This window comes from Schistocerca piceifrons, chromosome 1 (genome assembly GCF_021461385.2).
Source record: "Schistocerca piceifrons isolate TAMUIC-IGC-003096 chromosome 1, iqSchPice1.1, whole genome shotgun sequence".
NCBI lineage: Eukaryota > Metazoa > Arthropoda > Insecta > Orthoptera > Acrididae > Schistocerca > Schistocerca piceifrons.
The window spans coordinates 647170871-647198693 of NC_060138.1; the positions used below are offsets into that span (position 1 = coordinate 647170871).

General features: G+C 37.9%; 1 protein-coding gene across 1 annotated transcript in view; it reads right to left on the reverse strand.

Moving 5' to 3' along the window:
* LOC124805156 (serine/threonine-protein kinase D1) overlaps positions 1–27823 on the reverse strand; it is a 244912-nt gene that overhangs the window by 135579 nt on the left and 81510 nt on the right. Inside the window, exons 6-7 of the mRNA XM_047265638.1 lie at positions 12892–13132; positions 6156–6301 (exon numbers count right to left, since the gene is read on the reverse strand). Of these exons, the coding sequence (XP_047121594.1) occupies positions 6156–6301; positions 12892–13132 (387 nt within the window). The remainder of the gene's footprint in view (positions 1–6155; positions 6302–12891; positions 13133–27823) is intronic.

Sequence of the window (27823 nt, forward strand, 5' to 3'; positions counted from 1 at the left end):
AGTAATTGTTTTGTAACTTAAATTCTATTGTTGATGTATAAACAAATATAAATTCTGTACTAATTATAAACATTTGGAGGAACAACTAATTGTATTCATAAAGGATCTATTTGGTTCTATTCGAAAACATGTTAGCAAAGCCAGCCCTTAATTAATTTCAAAGTAGTTAACAAACAGTGTTGTCAAAAGTATTGTTTGTGTAACGATATTTGTTAATTTCATCATTTAAACAAATAGTACGGCTTAACCCTCATAATAGAAGAAACTGTTATAAAGAACCAATTTTTCGATGTATTCAGTTAATTTAATGAGTTAAGTTTTAATTGTAATTTCTGAAAATAATCTTTCAGCGCCTATTATTGTGAGGATGTATAAGGGCGAGTTTCAGACGAGGAACCTGTATTGGTTAGATCAACAACAATGTCTCTGTGAACTAAGTGTAACATAATTAGGTCGTGTGTTAAAACAATGAAATATCTCTGCTTGTGTCTGTATATGTGTGGATGGATATGTGTGTGTGTGCGCGAGTGTATACCCGTCCTTTTTTCCCCCTAAGGTAAGTCTTTCCGCTCCCGGGATTGGAATGACTCCTTACCCTCTCCCTTAAAACCCAAATCCTTTCGTCTTTCCCTCTCCTTCCCTCTTTCCTGACGAAGCAACCGTTGGTTGCGAAAGCTAGTATTTTGGTTGTATGTTTGTGTGTCTATCGACGTGCCAGCGCTTTCGTTTGGTAAGTCACATCATCTTTGTTTTTAGATATATTTTTCCCCTGTGGAATGTTTCCATATATATATGTGTGTGTGTGTGGATTGATATTTGGCCCCAGCTCAGCTTAAGTCCAGTGTCTTAAGCACTTCATCCTGAAAAAGTGATTAATGTTTTAATAGGAGCATTCCTGCACAATCATACAGTAAGACAAAAGGCGTGCTGAATGACTTCTTTTTTCACTGCAACAGATAGAAGAGTGATACTGAAGAAAAATTAGATATAATATCCTGTCAACATTGAGGTCATTAGAGGTGCAGCACACACTCCGATTCTGTCAAAGATGGGAAGGAAATCAGCTGTACCCTTTCACAAGAACCATCCCAGCATTTGCCTGCAACAATTTAGGGAAATCACAGAAAACCTAAATTTGGATGGCCAGATGCAGGTTTGAACCGTCATCCTACTGAATGCAAGTCCAGTGTGCTAACCACTGCGCCAGCTCGCTTCATAGAAATGATACTCAAAATGTGCCTCCAGAATGGAGTATGGATTGCCTTTGCATCCTAGATCATAATTACATTTACATCTACGTCTCAACTGCAAACCACTGTGAAGTGCATGGCAGAGTGAAGTGCACGGTAGAGGGTACGCCCGACTGTATCTGTTATATTAGGGCTTTTTTGCATTTCATTCACATATGGAGTGCGGGAAAAATGACTGTTTAAATGCCTCATTTGCAGGCACTAATGACACCATCTGAGGTGAAAGCAGCTTTTAAAATCAAACCAACCAAAGGATTTTATTAGTAATTCCAGGTTGGAATGTCAAAAATATTAAGAAAAATGCGGAGAGCTACTCACCGTAATGATGAGACATAAGATGAACCTTTGTCTTGAATTATTCAAATTTTTATTATTTCTCTCGATACAGCCTGTACACGGGATTTGCACATTTCAAGAAAATTATAAACTCGTGTTTAAAACTGGAAATTTAGCTCAGTGTTTCTGATGATAGAACACAAACTGTTTAGTGTCTTTTCTAATACTGATGTTAAGACAAACCCCAACATACAGACAGCAGAGAACAGAAACCATTTTCCAGTGCTCAAAACGCAGGTCTCAAGAGGGGGAACATTAGGGGCAAATGTCTAAAGAATAGTTGAAGCTGTCGAAGAACTTGAGTTTTAAAAGTATAACAGTACTTCATGAGCAGTGTGAAAAGACAAAGTGAGATCTGTCACGAGGAAACTGACAGTAACTTGCGTAAGAATTGGGAGATGTTATTTAAGGTGAAGTGAGCACACTGAAGGATAAACAACAATGCTCAAGAATTGATTTATACTGGACATAAATTATGAAAGCGAATTTAATATTACAAATTACTAATTGTTGCTTCACCCTTCCTCTCCAACTCACGCCTGGATATTTCATTTATTTATTGCAAATTTAAAGACCTGTTACTTGATATTTTAAAACTGGTCTCGCATATTACAATTTTCGTTTGTTATCTTTTTTGTAGTTTTTTGTTTTGTTTTGTTTTTATCTGCAACTTTTGATGATCAATAATACTTTTTTTAAAATAATAATAATTTGAGGTTGAAATATAATTAAAATTTTGTTGTTTTAAGAAGAATGTAACAAGTTGAGAGGATAGAGGAGAGACTTGTTAGTGCTATCACCGACTATTACTGGTGGTGAGTACCTCAGATTGGTTTCTTTGAGCTAATGACTTCCAGTCAAAACAAAATAGTTTATAGTAGAGAATTAGTACTGCCAATCCTATGCATTAACATTATGTGCTCATCCATGTACAACATTTGGTGCTTTCTTAGCTAGATTTCTAGCACCTTACACTACATTTACTCTAGTATTCGATATCCTTAACTATTGTTTGACTTATATGTGCAATTTGTCTGTGCATTTTGGCATGTTATGTCTCATTCATAATTCTGTGTGTCGTTTTTACTGCTTCATTTCATCTTCCTCTTCCTCCTGTTCCTCTTCAGTATCACTGTTTTTGCTGTCAGTGTGGGTGTTGTTATCCACCTTCTGGAGATTGTTGCTATGTTGCATATAGGCATGTCAGTTATGTCATGTTTGCAGGTATTCTTCTTGTGTTGTTTTTAAAATACTGTTTGTTGATGCAGTTAGTTGTGCCCATTGTTTTTCCATCTTCATGTACATGCAGCAGTCTGTTTCAGACTTGTGCGACTTAAGTGTGTCGGATAAGGTCCATGTCCAGTTAAGAAATTTACCATATCACGACTGTTTCATTCTCAACTGCTCCCTTATGTCAGGGAGGAAGTCGTGCAGTCTATGTCCCTTATTACTTACATCCCACACACCTTGCCATGCATCCAAATGCCAACTTTTAAGGTGACAACCCATCTGTATCAGTACACCAGTTTTTATCAAGTTTCCCCATCTTTAACCAGTACCTTGCAGCTCTGTATTCAATCATGATATCTATGGCGCATATTCCGAGCACTACACATAGTGCATCCACAGGAATATTGCTGAAGACTCAAGATAGCCTAAAAAGGACACTTATGTGCCCTTGTCTGACTGATCTTTTGTTGGTGACTAGGTTCAGTCTGTGTGCCCAAGTGCTAACTGCGAAGCTGAGTACCGTTTCGAAAAGTGCACAGTAGTATGTCCATATAACTGGTAGAGGTAGTCTTTACTGTTCTGAATTTAGCTTCACAAGTTTATATAGTATTTTTCTCTGCTTTGTCTGTTGTTAGCCTTGTGTGTTCATGGAAATTCAATTTGTCATCTATGTGTACTCCCAAGACAGAATGTAACATGTACTCGTCTATTGTTTGTGTCCCCTATTTTAAATGAAGGATTGTTTTGGAGTGATCCTGTCAGTAATGTGTATGTTGTTTTGTTTTCAGCTACCCTGAGTTTGTGGTTGTGGCACCATTGTATAACTGTTTGAGTATTCCACTGGCTTTCTCTTCTAGTTGGGCTCTGTTGTTTGCAGTGGCGAGCTGGCCCAGGAATGAATCCACCCAGCAAATTAATGATGATGGCTGGTGTGCTGGACCTCCTGGATGTGGTTTCTAGTCAGTTTCCTAGGTTCAACTAGTTGAATAACAAGCTGATATTCATGTCATGCCTCAGTTACATGATTTGCAAACACTTCAAAAACATTCTCAGCCCTTTCACAAGGATAAAGATGCAAACAGATGAGGTACAAAAATTGTTCTTGGGGAGAGGGGGAGGGGGTAGCAACACGAAGGTAATTCGGTCACTGTCTGCCACTAAAACAGCCAGATTCATGTTAAATTGCTGACCCAGAAAAAGAAGAAGGATACCTCATATTCAATGTTTTTTCACATTTGGTATTCAATATGCTCTGTCCTTTACTCTGTTATTACCCTCTGCTCCATTTCAAATACTCACACTTCTTTGGTATGATCTACACTCCTGGAAATTGAAATAAGAACACCGTGAATTCATTGTCCCAGGAAGGGGAAACTTTATTGACACATTCCTGGGGTCAGATACATCACATGATCACACTGACAGAACCACAGGCACATAGACACAGGCAACAGAGCATGCACAATGTCGGCACTAGTACAGTGTATATCCACCTTTCGCAGCAATACAGGCTGCTATTCTCCCATGGAGACGATCGTAGAGATGCTGGATGTAGTCCTGTGGAACAGCTTGCCATGCTATTTCCACCTGGCGCCTCAGTTGGACCAGCGTTCGTGCTGGACGTGCAGACCGCGTGAGACGACGCTTCATCCAGTCCCAAACATGCTCAATGGGGGACAGATCCGGAGATCTTGCTGGCCAGGGTAGTTGACTTACACCTTCTAGAGCACGTTGGGTGGCACGGGATACATGCGGACGTGCATTGTCCTGTTGGAACAGCAAGTTCCCTTGCCGGTCTAGGAATGGTAGAACGATGGGTTCGATGATGGTTTGGATGTACCGTGCACTATTCAGTGTCCCCTCGACGATCACCAGTGGTGTACGGCCAGTGTAGGAGATCGCTCCCCACACCATGATGCCGGGTGTTGGCCCTGTGTGCCTCGGTCGTATGCAGTCCTGATTGTGGCGCTCACCTGCACGGCGCCAAACACGCATACGACCATCACTGGCACCAAGGCAGAAGCGACTCTCATCGCTGAAGACGACACGTCTCCATTCGTCCCTCCATTCACGCCTGTCGCGACACCACTGGAGGCGGGCTGCACGATGTTGGGGCGTGAGCGGAAGACGGTCTAACAGTGTGCGGAACCGTAGCCCAACTTCATGGAGACGTTTGCGAATGGTCCTCGCCGATACCCCAGGAGCAACAGTGTCCCTAATTTGCTGGGAAGTGGCGGTGCGATCCCCTACGGCACTGCATAGGATCCTACGGTCTTGGCGTGCATCCGTGCGTCGCTGCGGTCCGGTCCCAGGTCGACGGGCACGTGTACCTTCCGCCGACCACTGGCGACAACATCGATTTACTGTGGAGACCTCACGCCCCACGTGTTGAGCAATTCGGCGGTACGTCCACCCGGCCTCCCGCATGCCCACTATACGCCCTCGCTCAAAGTCCGTCAACTGCACATACGGTTCACGTCCACGCTGTCGCGGCATGCTACCAGTGTTAAAGACTGCGATGGAGCTCCGTATGCCACGGCAAACTGGCTGACACTGACGGCGGCGGTGCACAAATGCTGCGCAGCTAGCGCCAACACCGCGCTTCCTGGTGTGTCCGCTGTGCCGTGCGTGTGATCATTGCTTGTACAGCCCTCTCGCAGTGTCCGGAGCAAGTATGGTGGGTCTGACACACCGGTGTCAATGTGTTCTTTTTTCCATTTCCAGGAGTGTATAAAGGGAAAGCCACTGACTGCAAATAAGTATTCATATGCATTAATCAAATAATTAAATTGACCTCAATATTTTGTCACTTACAGGAAAGCAGCCAATCTATCCATATGCTAATGTTTCTTGAGTCTCTGGAAGTAGTTTTAATTAACTACTGCAAGAGTGATTTTGTTGTACTAAGCAATCAAGTATAAAAGAGGGAATGAATATGCTACAGAAATTACATGAATTCCAATTAATCATTGGTAACAGAGGGAAGCAGCATTTGTGAAGTAATTATAAGGGTTACAGGACTGATTAAAGATGACTATGAAAACAAAGGCACACACTTTTTTTTTTGTTTTTTTTTTTTGCAAAGTTAGATGGTGCCGTGTTCAGTGCACTGGATTAGCATCTGGGAGAAGTGGAGTTCAAATTCCTTTCAAACCATCAAAATTTAGGTTTGTGGTTTCCATGAACTACTTACGATTGGCATCTCTATGGAAAAATCATGGACATTTTTCTGTACCAAGTATCTTAACTCTATCTCATACTCAGCTTAACTCACTAATTTCCTTCATAGTGAGCAATATTAGGGTCACCATAAAGAAGTGTACGGACAATGGCACACACCTCACAACCATTGCTGACAGGTGATTCTGTAGATGAAGATTTTCGAGCTTCAGGTGGAGAACTAGACTCAGTGTCACTGTCATTATCTTCATTGAACCGACTACTGACTGAGTCACTTCCATTTCCATTATCAGTGCATTCACTTCCTGCAAATAACAGCATATAAATATTAATTAAAAGAAAACTCAAATGATAAATAAAAATATGGATATAAACAAAAAAGACTTTGGTTTTTCAGACATTCTGCAACCAACAAGATTATCATTTGCTTACACAATTATTACTACTCATTATTCAGAAGTAAGAGAATACAGAGGAGAAGGAGGAGTAAAAAGAGAGAAGAGGAGAGGAAAGGGGAGGGTGATGAGAGTTGGCAGAGGATGAGAGAGAGTGATGTCAGGTAGAGGGTAATGAGGAGGCAGAGGAGGAGTGGGAGCGGGGGAGAGGGGCAGAGAGAGACAGGGGAGGGGAGGGGGAGGGGGAGTTTGCGAGGGCAGGAGGGAGGCAGGGGGGGGGGGGGGGGCATGCGTTGCTTGCAAGAGAGTGGGAGAAGGCTGGTGGCTGCAGCAGCACAGGTGCTGAGTTGGAGGTAGAAGCACTAGCTGGTCGAAAATGTCTCGCGAGTCACACTTTGCCAGGCTTACTGCATTTTTCCACATACGTTTGATGAATAATTTAGTGTATCATGCCATATAAATGATAAATCAGCATTTGTGTGTCACCATTCAGAATTAAACGGGGAAAAAAATCAATTCTCTCTGAATTCCAAAATCACCATAACAATAATGGAAATTCCTGGATGAAGCAGAACGTAAAATAAATGAAAGGAAATCACTCTGCTTTAGTAGACATGTAAGGGGCATAGACACATGTGATGGAACCTTTTAAGCTCTTGCTCTTTTCCTGGTAGAAAGTACACACAGTCACACACACACACACATCCACAAAGATACTCAAACACACACTATCACGACTACGGGAGTGTGTATGTGGCAATGTGTATAATTGCTGCAAGAAAAAGAGCCATAGCTTGAAAGCTATTTAATACTGTGTTCTATATCCATTGTTTAGTATTGTGTTCTGTAACCTGTGTCTATGTATCAAACAAGAGAGATTGCCTTTCTGTTACTTAACATACTGATAATTAATGTATGTTATGTTGGGTAAGTGCTGCATCCAGTAATATCAATTTACATGCAAACTATCCATGGAAATACAGAAATCAGTTTAACTATTGCTGTTACCATAATGATATTCATACATTAACACATCTGATAAGTTGTACCAGACTGGGATTTTATTTGCAGCATAAGCAATCCCCTTAACCAAATGATCAAACTGAGCATGCGTCTAGAATCAGTATAAGCTTATGCTCCCATTACTTCTGAAAACTAAAATCAGAGATTGGTTAAGACCACTGCTAACTGTAAACAGGAGATCCAGTTTTAAATTCAGTTGTTAACTTCTAAATCATTTATTTATTCCATTTTTATCTCCGTGTGACAATGTTCTTCGAATCTCTTGTCCTGGTGATGTATAAGTTCTCATAATATTTGGTTTGTGTGCATTTTACAGCATGAATCTTTTTATGCTTCAAAATGAGCCTCTCATAGAAAACTAGTTACAATTTAGAACAACAGCTGCTGAGCTCTAAAAGACAGTGTTACAGGATGCCCAGATAATCTGTGTCGAGTTAATCTAAGTAAATGTACCTTGTGATGGAAGCATAATCCTACAAAATGTGCAGTACAAGGTCGACAAAAGTGACCATTTGGAGTTACCTGTACATTTTCAATTGAGATATGTCAAGATTAGAAAAAAATTACTTGAAGTTCAGTTTTAAAGGAAGGTGAGGTTGGTTTGAAATCTTTTCTGTATAGATTGGGCTAGGTTTGAAACCTTTTCTGGACAGACCAGGCTGACACAAAAATAAAAGAATGGGTGTGAGATGAGGGGAGGGGATAAGGGGCAGGGGAGGGGGAGGGAGATGGGGAGGGAAGGGAAGGGAAGGGGGATTCATAGGGTGATCAGATTCAGAGTGGTAGCAACAGCTAAATTTGTCAATACCTTTTCAAGAACTTCAAAACAAGGAGAACTGGATAATATCTTAATTGGAATTCTTCACGGCAAAATAGCAATAACACTTTCTGGGCATAAACCAATGATGGACAGTTTAAGACTGCTTTCAGAAACAAATGCTGCAAAGTAAAATGAATCAATGATTCTCCAGGCATTCAGACAACTCAAGAGTCTCTAAAGCCAGTCTCAGGGTTCTGTTGACATCTAAAAGTAATACCAGGATCACAAGAATGTGCTATACAGATAGGATTCACAAGATGATGTAGCAATTGTCAAATCCTATCTTGAGTAAAACAATCTGATACAAAGAGCCATTTTAAATTTGTATAATGCACTCAATTATCCAACAGGGCTACAAAAAGAGATAACAGATCAATTAGATTTTGTCAAGATGATTTTTATTCTTCGTTCGCGTTGAACCCATTAAACAACTGATAGTTGAAAAACTGAAACAAAATATTACATAAGGCACTGTTCACCAATGAGGCTGGCAACACGACCCCAAAGAAAATTTTTAAGGCAAAAATTAATCCTACATCACTTATGATATTTGCAAGGTCTGTGGCAGTACGTAAGAATGGCTTACACTTTATCGTATATTTGGTAATGAAGAAAATTCGCATGAAAAACATCAAGTGATAAAGGATATTGTGGTAGCTGTTGTGATCTTAACTTACAGGAAGAGGAAGACGAAAAAGACAACACCAAAAAAAAGAGAACTGAGAGCTAAATAAGGATGAATCCAAAATGTGGCTTTGAAATAAGATTCTTAGCTAAATTAATTTTATCAGAACTGGAGATTAAAGATTAGACAGATTTTTAGAAAAATAAAACAAACTTAGAGGTGATGTTTTCAGGCATATTTGTCAAAATAGTCCAAAGTGGGCCATATCATCATGGTTAAAATCGGCAACAAAATATTTTATGAATAAGCAGTTAGTTTTCTTAGCTGCAAATTTTTTTCTTTTTTTTTTTTTTTTGGTAGAAATAATAGATGAATAATTTTTACCATATATGTATATTTTCAGTTAACTGTATCTGTATGTTAATGTGTACAATGGTTCATGGGAGGAGTGAGAACAAATTTATTAGTTTTCAGTTGTATGTGACAGAGAATTGCACCTTGGACAATGTCATTATCCTATTGCCATTGTTAACAATAGTGAAATTTAAAATGATTAACATTGTGCTTTCAAAGGACGAAATGCAGATTTTGAAAACACATCTTATTTTGTTCAACGAGGTTTTGGGATTGCTGCCGGATCATGTTGACTTCTTGCCATAATTTTTTGGCTGGCAATGGTCCAGCCATCTTTAGGTGAGTGTCCGCCACTGGAGACTACAAGTTCCCAGCGTCGGCTTTATAGCAAAAATTGATACGGAAACGCATGTGCATTCACGGCCGTCACAGAAGCGTCCGCTATCGAAATCCACGCCCTCTGCAAATACTGTTCTATCCGTGAGACGCCGGCGCATGCGTAAAGGTGAAAGTACATGTCCGCCTTCAGTCGGAATGCGCGCTCGCGTCATTAAAAACCAGATGTCAGATGACGCTAGACGTGTTATTATGAATAAACTGCCTTCTCTTAAAAGAAATTAGAGAGCTCACCGAGTCCCAAGCCTTGTCCACTTGAAAACCGTCATCACAATTCATAAGATTTTGTGCTAGAAGTACTTCCACAGAGTCTTTAATTACTGACTCCCAAAAAGTTCTTGCTGGGGCCAAGATTTTTGTGGCAGAAAAATCCATAGCGTGTCCTGCAGTAATACAATGCTCAACTATGGCCAACTTACTGGGCTGCGAAAGGTGAGTGTGACACTCATATTCAACACACCATTCATGTACTGTGCATATCGTCTGACCTATGTAAGCTTTGCCACACTGGCAAGGAATTCTGTAGACCCTAGTCTTCTGCAGATGCAGATCGTCTTTCACCAAACCGAGAAGGACACTAATCTTCGTCAATGCCAGAAGATTACTTTAACTTGATGTTTTCTTATGATCTTGCCTACTTTAGACAAAAGGCCACTAATGTATGGAAGGAACATTCTGGACTTCAACAGCTCCTTCTTATCTTCTTGATTTTGTGTGTGGTCACCTTTCTTCCTTCTTAGTGCTGTGCTAATCAGACAGAGAGTAACTATTATCTTTGAACACCAATTGTAGATGTTCTAGCTCCTTTGTAAGGCTGTCTGTCAGAAACAACATGATCCCAGTGCACCAATATTCTAAGGACGCCAGTAGCTTGTGAAAGGTGATCACAACTCGGTGCTTACAGGTAAAGGTCCATATGTGTGGGCTTATGGTAGACAGAATGCCTTAATGACCCATCCACTCTCTTAGTAACCGAGACGTCCAAAAATGTCAAGCAACCATCCATCTCTATTTCCATCGTAAACTGGATGTTGCAAGAAACGTGACGGTTTTTTTCCACGCTGGGGCCACACTACAAAAGTGTGACCTACATATCGCCAGAAGACTCTCGATTTAAGTTCTGCCAAATCAAGTGCCCTTTCCTCAAAGTCTTCCATTAAAAAGTTTGATATCAAAGGCAAGAGAGGACTGCCCATGGCAACACTGTCAGTCTGCTCAAAATATTCGTTGTTAAATAAAAAGTAGGTTGAGGAAAGGACATGATGAAAAAGTGCTGTTATATCAACCATGAACTTATCGCTGATGCAGAGTCTATAAGAGGTACCTTAGTGAAAAGTGAGATGACATTGAAGCTCCCTAGTACGTCAGTTTCACTGAGTTGAAATGACTTCAGTCTATTGATAAAATCAGCCAAGTTGTGAACATAATGTGCGTATCTCCCCACAAAAGGTCTCAGTAGAGAGACAAGATGTATCACCAAAACACACGTAGGGGGTGTCGATATTACTGATGATCGGCCATAACAGAACCTCTTTTTTAAGAATCTACGGAAGGCCATATAACCAAGATGACACAGAACAGTGAGGTCTTAGTCTTTTGGCCAATTCTTGCAGAATAGAAGAAGAATTCAACAATGCTGAGGTTTTCCTTTTCACTTTCACTGTGGGGTCTTCTGTCAATCTTCAGATACATTGGTTCACTCAGCAAGTTGTAAATTTTCTGTTCATAAACCTCACGTGGCAACAGCACTGTGGTGTTTCCCTTATCTGCTGGTAAGACCACGTGTGAGGATCTTCTCGTACCTTTCATAGTGCGGCCCTTTCCATGGCAGAAATGTTGCTCTTCTGAGGCTGAGCTTTCATGACTACATGACATATTTCACTTCTTATTTCTTCTGCAGCATCACTAGGAAGAGGTCTAACAGCTTCCTCAACAGCACTAATACAATCCGTCAGAGACAGATTTCTCGGCACAGGGGGAAAGTTCAAGTCTTTCCCAAGCACAGACAGTGTTACATTGTCCACAACCTTATCTGTTAAATTGACCATGAAGCATCACAAAGTATCTTCTTGCAGTAATGTTGCTAACTGCTGGGCTAACTTCAAAAACTGACTCTTTATGGATACAGTCTGTTTTTGCACAAGTCACACCGTCGAACCATGCCTAGGAAAGTAATGGCAGGCTGGATGCATTCTCCATATGCAGATAAAGCAGCTGTTTTGATATGATGTCCAGTTCATGGTGGGTAAACCGGATCCTCTCCTTCACTAGTGCTAATGAATTTTGCGCCGGCGGTCTGGATAAAATATCTCACCCTGGCAAACTTCGAAATAAGGCCATTGTCCCAACACTTCAGTAAAAAACAAGGAGAACTTAACAATCTCGCTTGCTTATTGCGTAGCTTGTACGACCTCTGGATTTGTAAAGCCATCATCTCCCCTAAGAGGTATCTGATGTTATTCTTTAAGTTTTCCAGGTGTACTGAATGTTCGATGAGGTTTCGGGATTGCAGCTGGATTATGTTGACTTCTTGCCACAAATTTCCGCTATAAAGCCGACACCAGGAACTTGCGGTCTCCAGTGGCGGACACTAGCCTGAAGACGGCTGGACGATTGCCAGCCGAAATATTGAGGCAAGAAGTCAACATGATCCGGTTGAAATCCCAAAACTCATTGAAAATTCAGTATGCTGGGAAAACTTCAAGAATCATGTCTTTTATTCCCTATTATATCCATCCAGAATCCAAGGCACATATGTTACCCCCTGCATAACCAGGCTACATTTTCAAAGTACAGAAGTATTCACAATCTTGAAATTTATAGTTACTTTCTTGGAATAAGTATTAATATGCTTACAAGCATGTAAAGTATTTAATGATGCGTAAAAAACCTGCTTATCAGTAAGTGCAAAAACAGCAGATTTTTTTTTTCCATCAGCAAACTTTCTGTTATTGAAGTAGTTAATTTCCAACCACTGAAAGCACATACAGTGTACAGCCAATAGTTTCATTAAAAATATTAATAAACTAACAATAAAAATGAAGAATAATTATTAGTTTTAGTCCAATACATGAATAGTAGCTGTTTCAGGATTATTCTGAACACACATGAATAAATGCATTAAAAATATGATTACCAAAGTTAATCTTATCTGCTGCACACAGATGATGATGCATTTGTAAAGCCAAATATTATTTGAACTAACAAAAATAATGCAAAATATTTTGTGCTAATATGCACTCCCATGTAGATATAATCAGATGCTGCACTGTGTATACTGACCTGTAACATCCTTTGGGCTCTCACCAGTACAGTCTTTAGGCACCTTCTCAAGGCACTTTTTGTGCACATTGTAGTGGCAGTCCCGGCACTGTAGCCCTTGTTTAAAAATTCCTTTCAGCAATTTCCGGCATACCTGACATACGGTAGGACGTGTGTACGAGTGAAGTACAAATGTGTGTGGAATACGAATACGTCCTCCAAGTGAGGGTGATCTGTTTGTTCCTTGACTACCTGGAACTGTCTGCAAAAATGAAATGAAGCATAAAGTTAACGGTTTGTTCAATGTGTAGTTAATAGATTATGTACGACTAAATTAGTATGTGCTGAAACAAACCAAGTATGCACTTCAGCTGCAGTTGTGACAAAGTACTCTGTTATTTGGTGCTTTGCATCCTTGCCTTCACAATGTATACAAAACAGTTCATATGCTAACAGAGTATGTGGTTTAAACTTAATATTTACATAATAAGATTTCACCATATTCATGTTTCTCAGCCACATTACAATCATGTTACAAAGTTTAATTCATTCATTTTAGCTTAGAACCTCTCTGCAACTCACAGTACAACAGTGATCTAATGACAGCATTTTCCCTCAATATCTAAGGATCCATAGTACATAATGTTTATTTCCAAATTATGATAACATGTTTTGAACATTATAATATTCTTAATAGTTTTGTTTCCTTGCAAGCAACTGAACACCAAAATCATCAAGAATGTTTACAGCAGAGAGAACATGTGTTTCATTTGTTTTAAAGACAAAGTTCAGGAGTTATGATATTCCAGCCTTTCCTTACACTTCCTAAATGTCTAAATGAGTTAGTGAAGTTCAGAGTTCTTTGCCTGTACCAGGAAGAACTGATTCTATAAGACTGTCATGACTGTTCAGGGGACCATTCAAACAGTTTCTTTGAACTGAACATCTACCTTCATCTGTGTCAATGTTGAAGTGGAACAACTTGCAGAGACTATGGAGTGCTACCGAGAGTTGAAATTAGATTCACATGTTTTTACTCATTAGCAGGGTTACAGACTATAATAAATATTTGAGCATGACTCACACTATGCCTTCTCCGTATCTCCCATGCCCTGCAGAGATGATTCAACAACTAATTGCAACCAGTCGTTGATTATAATGCCATCCTAGCAGCAGATGTGTTTATTTGAAAGTAACTTTTTGGAATTCCTTGTCCCTCATTGTTCATGCCACTGCCTGCTGCAATAAAATTACTATTACTTATTTTCCCTTTTCACCACATACTTAATTTTTGTAGCTTCTCGATTTTTTCTCTCTCTTGGTTTCTTTCTGCAACTACCTTTTCTCTATTGCTGCATAACTTTGTATGATCTATAACTGTAATTACCGTACAAGGTTTTTCCTTCTCTCTGACTTATTGTTCCCTCATGGTCACAAAGCTCATCTGCTGCTGCCATTTTGTTGTGAATTTCTTCTTTGTCTTGCGTAAATGTAACTTCCTTACTTATGGCCCGAGTAGTCAAGATTTCTTCCAATACATTCCTCAATTTGGCTGAATGAAGAAACTTCATGTACTGACGCTGGCACTTTGAGCAGTACAGGTGATAATACAGACACTCCTTATTATCCGATACAGACAAAAATTTGCTGTTACCATCTTGACATAATATTAGTCTTACTTGCTACGGGGCTGTCATTTAAAAACACATCAAAATCTTTATAAAACAGAACCAGCTCAAAGCAAACTGTGAACAGAAATGCTGAAAATCATCTACTAGAATATCAAATTTTGTGCTCTTTTTGAGATACTAATGGTCCAATCTGTGACATGAAAAACTGCATAATTTCTAAACTACCACTATTTTGGAGAAAATATAGGAGTGGAGGAAGAGGACAGTGTGTGTGTGTGTGTGTGTGTGTGTGTGTGTGTGTGTGAGAGAGAGAGAGAGAGAGAGAGAGAGAGAGAGAGAGAGAGAGAGAGAGAAGGTCAGCAGCTCTTCATTTAATGAGACAATCTCCTCACTTTCTATTTCTTGTAAAACACAGTTTGTTTTATTTCAGCACATGAAAAGAAACGTTTTTCACTTACAAAACCTCACTAAATTATGGGAAGATATTGTATAGTTTCTCATACATACAGAAGATAATAGGAGACAATTATCCCCTATTGTGAAAGTAAAATGTATACAAAATCTCTTTCTTGATAAATAAATGGAAATGTCGTGTGGCTAGGGCCTCCCGTCGGGTAGACCGTTAGCCTGGTGCAGGTCTTTCGATTTGACGCCACTTCGGCGACCTGCGCGTCGATGGGGATGAAATGATGATGATTAGGACAACACAACACCCAGTCCCTGAGCGGAGAAAAATCTCCGACCCAGCCGGGAATCGAACCCGGGCCCTTAGGATTGACAGTCTGTCACGCTGACCATTCAGCTACTGGGGCGGACTCTTTCTTGATGATCAAGATTTGTATAAAATCCTGAAATGTAGAGTTTGGAGTGAACAGGGGAAAAAAACAGTACTTTTAACTTCTGAGATAGAACTTCATTAAGAAAATGCGCAACTACCCAAAGAAAAGTGACAATTTATATACGCCCACCTTTCACTGACAGGAAATCAACACAAAGTTTTCATTTTATGACAGTAAAGTCCAGGAGAATGAGCATGTTCGCTTACGGAATGGGCCAGGCAGGTATCACTGGCCAAAGCAATGCTGTCTGAAAAATTTTCCTTCAAGGGAAAAAAATTAATATTGTAGTCAGGTGTAGCAAAGTGAGAAAGAATATACATTCAGGAGGGCCAGATAAGAAAAAAACTTCATCTGGAACAAGAATGCAGCTTTTAGCATAAGAAGAACAGGGAATCAGATAATGAAATATATGGCTGACAGTCACGACAAAAATAATCAAGGAAACTTTTGAGACAATCTGAAAAAAAAAATGATATTGGGTGCAACATTTGTAGTAAGCAGTATGTGAATAAATTAGGGAAACCTAACACCTAGTTAATGATTATGACTCAAGATCACCCTGCTACATACTTCCACGTCACTATCTTGGCTTTAGAAACAAAATAGTGCAGTGATTCTTCTGTGTGTTCTGTTCTCAGAATATAGCCTTGCCTATAAGCCAGATTGGTGAAAAAATGCACTGTAAGTTTAGTCTGTGCCCCCCCCCCCCCCAGCCCCTCACTTTTCACCACTCCAGAACTAAAATTGTATTTCTATGCCATGAAATGTCAGCCTTTGTACAAGATTCAGGGATTCTGCTGATAGTAGAACTGAATTTCCAATTTTTCAGTAGTGTATGCACAAGTCATGTATGTTTTCTTTCCTCTATCTGCACAATCTTACTACAATTCATGGGATTAGTCTGCAACACAGGGACTGCCTTTACTTACTTCGCTCTTTGCATCCCACCCAAGCTTTCATGTCATCCTATTAATGTACAAATATAACCATTTTCCAAATGACATATGATAGCCACATGATGCTGCTATATTGGCATGTTTAAAGAAGACATTACAAGGGATTGTGAAAGTTTTAATAAACATTCAAAAACAAAGTTATTTGTTTGCAAATAAACATCTGAAGTCCTTGTACACACTGAAGTCCCCACACTATATTATGCAGTGTGTCATTAGAGGAGCAAAACCTTAATGTTGCACCCCCTTCTTTTTTTGGGGGGTCTCTAGTGCCTTGCTACAGTATTGTGATGTGGGGATTTCACTGTTGCCAGGACTGCAAATGTGTACCTGCAAAGAATCAAAAAATCAATTATCTAACTTTGTTTTTTCACGGTGGAAAAAATTTTGTGGCCTTCATGTGTTCATGAAAAAGAAAAGGCTGCTAATAGTGTAAATCCAAGTGAACAAACTGACACAAGTTGCATTTTAATAAATGTGAAAATGTAGCTTACATTAGACGTTTAGGAACTGTGTTGGACACACAAATGTGGACACACAATATGTATGAAGAGTGGAGGATAGGACAGACCAGAGTTGAGCAGTTAATGCCATGTTTGTGCAGAATAGATAAGAATCCTCAATTTATTCTTTCCTGCAATCATACATGCACGCCATTGCTTTCTATCCCACAGGAAAAAATATTTTGACACTTCTCTATTTCTTTATTGTATATGTTCATAACACTTTAAAATTCTTTTTCAGTTATAAAGTCAGTCTGAGAGAGGAACAGAATGGCTTCTGGACATGATGTACCTGCTGCTGGCAACAAGCTATTGCTAGAAGAAGTGTTCTCAGCATTTTAACCTTAATTTGTGGCTGTCTTTTCCAGTGAATGATTGTCTCAGACAATACTTTGATGCACAATGTAAGGGCCTTTCATCAGTTTTTTTCCAGTATGATGTAGAAGTTATAGTATTCTTTATAGGGATTTACAGTTAATTATAACGTAATTAATAAACAAACAAACTAACCTCTGATTCTGTTTAAGTAGTGCATGTTTTTGCATACTATTTCCATAAATTGAGTGTCAGGGACTGAACATCAACAATTCAGATTTTCATTTGCAGCCTCATTCACTGAGGATTTTGCATACGGTCTTTACCGATGCTATTGGAACTGGATTTTTGTTCTCAGCTGTACCAACAAATCTCAATTTGTAATTATTCAAATAATTCAATACCTATACCGTTATATCTACAGACATACTTTGTGAAACTAGTAAGTGCTAGAATGTGCTTGGCTGTTTAATTGAGATCATATCAGCAACCATACTACTTTCTAATCACAATTCTAGTTCAGTCACTGGAAAATGGACAGTGAAATGATAATTACCACTTCAATAAAAATTTGTCTGTATCATTTCAATAACACGTGGTATTTTTCATCATACATATCACACAAACTGTGTACTGCTTATTTACATACTGGTGTTGCTACTTTTTGTTTCTGTTGATAGTGGCCTTTTCTGTACTATGTAAAACTCAGACACAAATCTAAACAAGATTCATCCTTTCACTGTGCGAACTGTTACAACGTTCCTGGCTTCTGCTTAGTTCTAAATTGACTCTTGACTAAAAGACCTGAAATACCAAACTTCTCTGTATGATCTGTGGTATTCCAGTTCTATTTAGAAGGAAATTTAACTCAGGCAGAGATAATAGCAAGGATGGGCAATGACAATGATGATGACACAATGTATGAGAAAGATCAAACCCCAATTTATATAACTGCGAGTACGCAAGACATTTTTGGGAAACTTTCTTGCAAAATTTCAAAATGCAACTTCACAGAATAACAATAATATAAAACCACCAAAACTTGCCATGTACTTGTAAAATGAAGATAAAAGAGAAATCTGTAGAAAATAAATCAGTTATGGAATCTTTAGAATGTGAAATTTTCAATATATCTAAAAACAATGTTAAAGTATGTCTCAGCAGTTAAAATACACAAGTTGAAAATGAAAAAAAATCAACAGCACTGTAGCAGATATTCAGGACACTGAATAACAAACAGATGTGGGCGAAAGACTTGACAAATACACATAAACTGGGCCAGTAAAAACCTGAGGTACACAAATGTTTGCAAACTATGAAGAAAAGGCAAAGCTTTGATATCTAGGAAAATTTCAGCTAGACCACATAGCCATATCCAGAAGAAATATAAAGTAATTTATGAATTTAAATGGGGAATTTAGTTCAGATCATTATCTCAATACGGTTAGAAAAAGAAAATCCTGACTCATCACCAGCAGAGCCAAAATTGCAAATGGAAATACACCGAAACTTGGAAAGAATTTGAAACAAGTAAAAGGAATGATTGGTACAAATTCCAAGAGCAAATTATTAACCCACAAGAGATAACATTAGGAATGCCCAAAATTAAAAACAAAACATGGTAGAACAAAACAGTGAAGAATTACTAGAACAAAGGGCTCAAAATAGAGACAGTGAAAAATGTATGAAAAAAAAGGACAACCTACAAAAAGTCTTGCAAAAAAGAAAAGAAACATAAAACATAATCTTGAAAATCAGAAGAACTCTTGAAAAATCTCAGGTTATAGAAACAAAAGAAAATTTCACCAAAAAGAATACAAGGAATTTTTATTAAATTTTTCAACATATACTTAAGAGGGTGGGAGGTGCCAGTGAATTACAGCAAATGAAATGTTAATTATCCTTTGTCCAAATGGCTGAGTTGTTTGTACTCTTTTTATTCATTGTTTTAATGTTCTTGACAAAGCAGTTTATCAATTGTCAAGTTAGTTTTCGCTTGTGAACAAGAGTAATAAAAATAGTTACTATTCAACATTCAACACTGTTTTGGTCTATGGGCTTAATTACGAGTTAAACACCTGATGTGATTGAATGGTGGAGAGATGGCATAGAACTCAAAGTCGTACCTGTACGCCATGATAATTCTTGTGCAGAAGCACTACCACTAGTTTTGTTATTACGGCTGTGTACTGTAGTTAAACCAGACATTGGGGCATCAAACACCAAAATGGTTTTTCGGAGAAAAATTGGTTGTAACATCACGAGTTCCTTTCACAAAATAAAAGTCTATGAGACCAGAGCTGCTGTACATGTTACAGGAAATGAAAATTCAAATAGCCAAGTTATGCCCGGGCCTGGCATCATGTCATGGAGTTTGAAAGGTGTTTATACACAGGGACATTGCGACAAATTTACATATGATGTAACTAACTGATGCTGTATGGACAGCACTGTAACCTTCATTCTTGGGACCTTTCCAGGTAGTAAAGCCATAGCGAACACACAGTTCAAAATGAGTACAACAACCGGCCTCTGACAGTATCACGGGAACGGGTTAAGCCGCATATGTGCTCTCTATGGTCATGCTCATGCAACAGTGAAACAATGGGCAGCCGAGCCACCCTCAACAATTCAACCAGGACTACAAATGAAGACAGAGGGTCCAGTGACACATAAGAGCAGGTCAACAAGTACAACATAAGTTCCCGCACATTCTGAGAACTCCACTCTACCACACGGAGGCTGTGTGGGAAATGCCAGTTAAGGACACCAAATGAAATGTTAATTATTCTTTGGCCAAAACTTATTTATTCTATGTTTTAATGTTCTTGACACAAAAGTTTATTGGTCTCTCTCTCTCTCTCTCTCTCTCTCTTTGCCTGTACACCATATCTCCCGTATTATTTAATTCAAGCAAAATTAATGACAGACATCATTTTCAAGATTTATTTCACCACTAATGACAAAAAATACACAAATAGTTTAAAGTTATTGTTTTCGTGAAAATACTTTATTTTGAAAACATTTTTATAAAAACAATGTAGAATGTGCCATCCATTGACAATCTGGGCTAACATGCACAACAATTGTTGCAGTTGTCCAAATTCTTTATCCAAGAATAGTTATCATGCGAGTTTGGTCATACACATCACTGGAAAGAATGCAGATTGTGCCATCTACTAACAATCTAATTTTACTGTTATGCACAACAACGGTTGGAGTTGTTTACATTCTTTGAACAAGTGTTGTGTACTGTGCAAAAAAATTATAACAGTGTCCGATAAAAGTTGCCTCGTTGCCTCCGCTATGACCATTCTGCCTTTTATATGTTTTAATCATATTGTATATATTGATATCTTCCCCCACCCCCAGTGAGAATAATATTTGTTAGTACTATTCAAAATATAACAACTTTTATAAATAATTATTTGCATTTACTTATTTATCTGTTACTATTTTCCCTATCGGAAACTGATCAGGACAGAATGTGAATTATTCACACATGTCAGCTAGTAAAAATAGTTACTATTCAGAATGCGATACTGTTTTGATCAATAGGCTTAATTATGAGTTATACCTATAAGGGTATCAAGTGTCAAGCATTTGTTTCAAAGGTAAAAATGTTCAAACAGAACTCAACAACAATGATAACTGTTAAATATTGGCAAACATTGTTGATAGTATCTTAAATTGTCCAGTTCCAACAATTAAATTATAATGTAACTGATTTGAATCAGATAAACCAAATGTTCACAATTACTGAGGAGTCTCACTCATAACACTGGCATGGAAAGCAGAGTCAAAAATCCTCCTGGTCAAATCTGAAGAAACTTTACACAAGCAGCCGAGAGAATATTAGGGTAGTTTCCAGAAGGGGGGATCTTGCACACAACAGATTTTTAACTTAAAAATCAGTAATTCTTCATAGAATGCTAACCAAAAAACCTGTATTTAAAAATCATTTACTGATTTCAAGAATTTACTTGATTTAGCAGTAAAAAAATTGGAGAATGTGATATTAAGGCCAAATTAGCAAACAATTTGTGAAATGCTACCAAATGTGTTATCTAAAATAAATTAGTGGGGATAAAGTAAAGCTATGCAATTAGGAGAGCAGTTGTTCAAATATGTCTTCTGGAAATAAGAGCCAACAGAACTGGTCCTATAAATGCAACTGAAAAAATTACAATACATTAAAAAGCAACAAAATATCTAGAAACACAGATTAGTAAGTTCGTAAATTTAAATATCTTGGAGAAACCATGCAGCAGAACTGACTAGAAATATTTGCAATAAATATCAGAATTACTAAAGTGGAAAGAGCATAGGATTTAACTGTAGGTACCTACAACAAGAAATGCATCACTAAAAATACAAATCTAAAACACCACACTAGTGGTAAAGACAGGAATATTTATGTACTTACGAATCTTAACAATCGACTATAAGTCGACAGAAGAGATATACTCAAAAGACAGATTTTTAGAAAAATAATAAGTGCAATACAGACAACAGAAGGTTGACATATGAGAATTAATGAGGAGTTTTACCAATTTATAAAGAAATGATTAGACTGCTACTCACCACGTAGAAGATGCAGGCACAGGCACAATGAAAATGACCACAAAAATATTTAAGCTTGCAAACAAAGTCCTCCTTGTGAAACAGAGACAGACACATTCACACTTCATAAGAAAGCTAAAATATTTTAGCACTCTTTCGTTGTGCCTGTCTGAAACTTAGCATCTCCTGCATGTGATGAGTAGCAACCTGTCCTATCCACTTTGTTGTTATTTGATCCATACTTCGACATTGTTTACAATATAAAGTAAATATCGTAAGTAATGGCAAAGTGATGGTTAATCTTCTGCAGTCATCTCTACTCAGTGAATGATATCAGGCTAACAACACAAATATTCTTATATTTCTGGAGAAAAGTCAACAGTAGCATGGATTACAGAAATCTATATTAACAATGAAACTGTAAAACAACACTGTCAGTCTGTCTGTCTAAATATGCTAATCTCTCTCACAGGATTTTCACGAGTAACTTGCACATAGTTTGGACACCCTTATAGGCTTTATTTCATAAAAATCATATCTGGAAGGGGGAGGGAGGAAGGAATATCTTAACTGAAAGTTTTGTCTAAAGTGGTTTCCCCAAATTAGTAGTTTGGATGTTTAATCATCAAGGCCGAGAACACCAAAGAAACAATAAATGGTGGTGTTAGTTTCATAGTACACCAAAGAACGAATAGATGGTGCTGTTAGTTTTTAAGCTTGGGGACAGATGGCTTTTCAGAACTTTAAATCAGTGACAGAGTTAAGCACCATAATTTTGTCTTTATGAATACAAACTAATTTGAATTTAGTTGGCTAGGTTACACAATTTACCGATTTCGTTTTGTGTATTAAGAACTTAATGATGTTGTTTTGCTTTTTTCTATAGGTTTCATTTATATGCTTTGTTAGGGAAAAATAATTTCTTGTATTTGATTTGTGATTTAGGTGCCAACTCATTACATTTCAATTTCATTTTGTTTACAAATAAAAATGCCTAGGAAACAGTCATGTCTTTCTGAATATAACAGAACAGCTAAAAAACTGAGGACTATGCGGTGTTGAGATGCCACTGAAGATCACGAGGCGAGACTTGCTGCAGCTCGAGAACATAACATGTGAGACGCAACAACTCCAATTGAGAGAGTTGTTATCTTGCTCCTCACAATCTTTCACTCACTGAAGCTTAAAGTTACTTCACCTCCAACAGAACACCACCAAAGCAGAAATTTTGAAAGGAAGTGGCACAAGTGAGCAACTTTTTATAGCGCAAATCCGGTATATTCGTAACAATTTACCATTTTGCTTTTGATGTGTGCAGTTCCCGGTGAACTTATGTTATGCCATTAACACAAAGCACAAGTCCAGACACTTTATGTTGCAGATGTGGACCTTAGTGCCAGTTGCTTCTTGCATGGCCAGCTCTATGCGGCTCTCCCCCCTCCCCATTAGTGAAGTAAACAAGCTCTTCATTCATGTCTCCAAACATACTACTTCAAGTGTTGTGTATAAAGAAGCTTTATAACCCAAAAATAAATACCGCACATACAAAGTCTCTAGCATCTTTGTAAATAAACACCTGGGCAACACCAGATTTCTCAGATAGTAAGAAATAAATATTATCAAACTTTTGTAAATAACAGAAAGAAACTAGTTTAAGAATAGAATGCTAAAATCAGAAGACTTTCAAGGCAGAAAAATAAAAGACTCAAGAACAATTGGGCTGGAAGAAAGGAAACAACAACATGGAGAGAAAAAGAGGAAACACTAGAAAAAATAAGAAACAACAAAAGAAGAAGAGGAACTGTAGTTTTTACCCAAGACAAACACTGGTGTGTTAGATTTGTTCATTCAGAACATCTAAAATTTCAAATTTCATAATATAATGTGTGGTTAAGTAAATAACAATGCCAAAAACAACAATAATTTTGTATGCCTTAACTGCCTAGTTCAAATCTTTCAATTAGACACCACTTTGGCATCTAGTGTCTCCCTAACCTATTACAGGAATCCTACAATTATTCAATGTATGGCGCTGTCTTCAGTACAAGCCACTGAGAAGTTATGAAAATTCTGAAACCCTATTAATTGTACAGTAATTATTTAAACGTTATGCATTACAAACCTATGATAATGAAAATAGTAACTTTGATGCTTCATTTCAGCATCAGAAGAACAAAGAGTTCAAAACTATCCATGAAGAGTTAAGTAATGTAGGAAGTGACAATTAATAATTTGGAAGAGTGACGAATAATCTCGCACAGTGAAAACAGTTAAGGGCACACAAAAGAAACATAAATTTGCTCTAATAACAAACATTTCGATTAAAACAAGGGAGAACCGACATGAAATTAACAATAACAAAAATTAAATAAGAAAGATAAAATTATTTCTACCCACAATAGTGCCACAGCTACTCCAGACCTAGTAGCATCAGAAGTCTCACAGTGAGCAAGGTATGTAGGGGGGGGGGGGGGGGGGGGGGGGGGGGAAAAAAAAAAAAAAAAAAAAAAAAAAAAAAAAAAAAGAGAGAGAGAGAGGCATCATGATAAGAAGTACTCCAAATAAATGAAGTGAATGAATATATTTAACGCTAGCTGTTACCCATGGCTGCACTCGCACATCAGTAGTTTTGTTATGATGACGGATCTTGAGTAAGCAAGCTCCCGTATGTGCAATAACATCAGCTGCACTAACATGTCCACCTGTTCAGGTAAGCATAGTTTGTGATGTGCGCCCTGCCCCTCCCAACTTGTCACAAAATATGATGCAGAAGTATGTGCAGTGTCGTTGCCAATCAGTGCATGCAGAGGGGCATGGGCACGAGTGCACATCTACGCATCATGCTATTGAAATAGCTATACGTTACACAGTGTGTATATTATGCAACAAATTTAATTATTTTGTTAACATGGCTTATGTTCACTGATATAAAAAAATAGATTCCATTCCCTACTTCACCCTCTCAGCAGTAGGTTTTCTTTGCTACTTTCTAAGGTAGCCTATGTCCTTCCTCAGGGTTCAAGCCATCTCAATACCATATTTCATTGGAATTGTTTCAGAATTTTAGTTGTGAAAATGTAACATACAAAATTATTTTCACATTTATAATATTAGTATGAAGAAAATTATAAATTGCAATGTCTCTTTTCTTCTGTGATCTGATATTGGTAAAATAAAAACTCTTACGTTGCTCCAATCAATGCTTGTTACATGTGAAAACTCAATGAAAATTTGTCCAGTAGTTTTGGAGATTAACCTGTTTTGACAGACAAAGATGCTTTTACAGTTTTATTATTAGTATAGGCACAGATTAACTGTACTGCAAACTCATTCTTTCAAGAATTTGGCTAGCACTCATTTTGAATTTTATTTAGTATCAGCATTTACTGAATACCAGTTCAATCACACTGATGACAAAAATGAACACATCTGAATACTCATTAACAGAATCACGATGCTGAGCCATAGTCGGGTGTTTTTTTTCCCTCTTTTTTTTCTTCAAGAAAATGATTTAAAGGTTTTTAACTGGGTCGTGACTAGAATGGCTAATTACAAGCCACCATTTGTCTTCCAAAATATTAAAAATAACCTTATCTTCAGGTCTAGCACATCCCCCCCCCCCCCCCCCCCCAAATGAGCAATCACATGGGTCCCCTTGTGTTGAAGTGTTTTATAATGTTATTACGGGGGGTAAAATACAGCTAATGTATTGTCATACATTGAAGGTGTGGCACAATTTTTATGGGTACTGTACAACTTTTCTGGTGTTGTGCAATAATATTTCATAGTTTTGAGTATGAAGTTACAATTTTTGCAGAGTATAATATTTACTCTCTCATATCAGAGTCATGAATGTGGCAAGATACATATTTACTTTTTTTTAACAATTATTTGCCAATAGTGGTGTCTGAAAAAGAAAAGAATCACTTGTACCAAACTGCAGAGAAATCAAAACTTTAACATTGTGATCACTTTACAAGAAAGCAAGGGACTGTTGGTTTGGTCTTCAGACTGGTCTGATGCAGTTCTCCACACTGTTCTATCTTCCTTCTAAATCTGCTTACTGTTTTATTTCTTGGGCTCCCTCTGCAGTTTTTATCCCCCTCCCCCCCATCCTTCCCTCCAATAATAAATTGGTGATTCCTTTATGTCTCACAATGTCTTAACAACCAATCCCTTCTTCTACCCAGGTTGTGACACGAATTTCTTTTTCCCCAATTCTAATTCAGTATCCCATCACCAGTTATGTGGTCTATTCTTCAGCGTTCTTCTGTAGCATCACATTTCAAAAGCTTCCATTCTCTTCTTGTGTGGACTGTTTACTGTTTCATATTTCACTTCCACACATGGCTACACCCCAGATAAATACCTTCAGAAAAGACTTCCTGACCACTTTAACCTACACAGTGTTCGTAAGTTCCCATTACAAACATCTAGGACTTTTAGAGGAGATGTGAGTACGTAATATTCTGAATAGGAACTCACGCCTGGAAACAAATCATTTCCTACTTACAAGACACTGTCCATTCCGTTCAAACTGCTCTTCCAACTTCTTTGCTGTCTGATAGAATTACAATGTCACTGACAAACCTGAAAATTTTTATTTCTTCTCCCTGGACTTTAATTCATGCTCCAAATTTTTTGTTTGGTTTCCTTTGCTGCTTGCTCAATGGGCAGATTGAAAAATGTTACACTATGATAGAGAGAAACTATTGCACAACTAGTATTTTAAAATCTAATGGTAAAATATGTAATGGGTTGTACAACCCAATGATGCTGTTGACATACTTACTCTATTAATCTTGGAACTAATTCTTGCTCCAGCACTTTCATAAGAGCAACAATTTGTAGCAAATATGTCAGTTGTGAAATCAATAATGTTAAGCATGAATCATATTGCAGATACATTCTTACTTTATACACAACATTAATTATAAATAATGTTTGCCAGAACGACAGAAAGTAACTTCCAACTGTTAACAGTTAGATGAAGTGAGGCCCTCATTTGTCTAATACTTAGCAAATACATGGATGTTATTAGCTTTGTTATTCCTTCATAACGACATGTTTTGGTATTTTTTGCTCTCTTTTCTTGTCAATGGCTATTTTAGTTTTCATTCCCCATTTTCGCTTATTCTAGTCTTATTGCCTGCTGCCTCCTAGTAGTATTGCACTTAACTACCCTCAGTTCATTATATTCATATCCCTTAAACCCTAACAGTTAAATGTACATTTACAAACAGGTTATCATGCTTTCTGAGAGCAACAAAATTAAGCTTTCTGGAACAAAGATATTGGTCATTATGAAAATGGAGTTAAGGTATTATAGTTGTAAATCAATTCACTCCATGTCAGCATCTGCCTCCAGCACCCTGATACTTGTAGGTTCAAGATTTTTTTGACAATAACAAAATCAACTTAAAGGTCTGTATGCACCATGTGGTGATGTTGAGTCGCAGAGGGGCACCACAAAAAAGACTGCTAAACAAATAAGCTTTTCAGCAGCTACTGAGGCCAGACTGTAAGCAATTTTGTCAATACTGTCATTATTCCATATTGGATTTTCCACAGTTTGATTTCACTTAAAAGCCCAAATCTCCATATCACTGTTTTTAGATTTCTTTAGAGTGCTCAAAAAATTGAAGTTCCACCTGTCTTGCTATTTTTAATGGAAATACTATGCTACTAGAATACTTAAATGTTTCTGAAGTTTGATAACTACAATGAAAAGTTGAAGTTGCCTCACTGCACCTTTCGGAATTGGGAACCATCAACTGATGTCTACATGATAACTAGGGTCACGCCGTGTAAGGGGGAAAAACTCAGTACAACTATGGAATGAAACTAATTTGCATAGTTCCTTTTTGAAAACTACAATTCTGGTCTAATGAGGTCTATGCCACATCTGAAGGCAACCATTAGTTCAAAGTTTACAGCTACTGCAATTTACTTATCAAGTCAGTGCATCAAACAAGACAATAGGCACAGCTCAGATGATGCGTACAGTGATGTTGCCTTAGACAATTCAGTGCCTCTCTTGCTACCATACATCACAGCACCAACCACCACAGATTGTAGTACTTTCAATGCATATACATACAGTCAACATATAACAATGACAACTTAGATTAAACAATGCTGGGTCCATA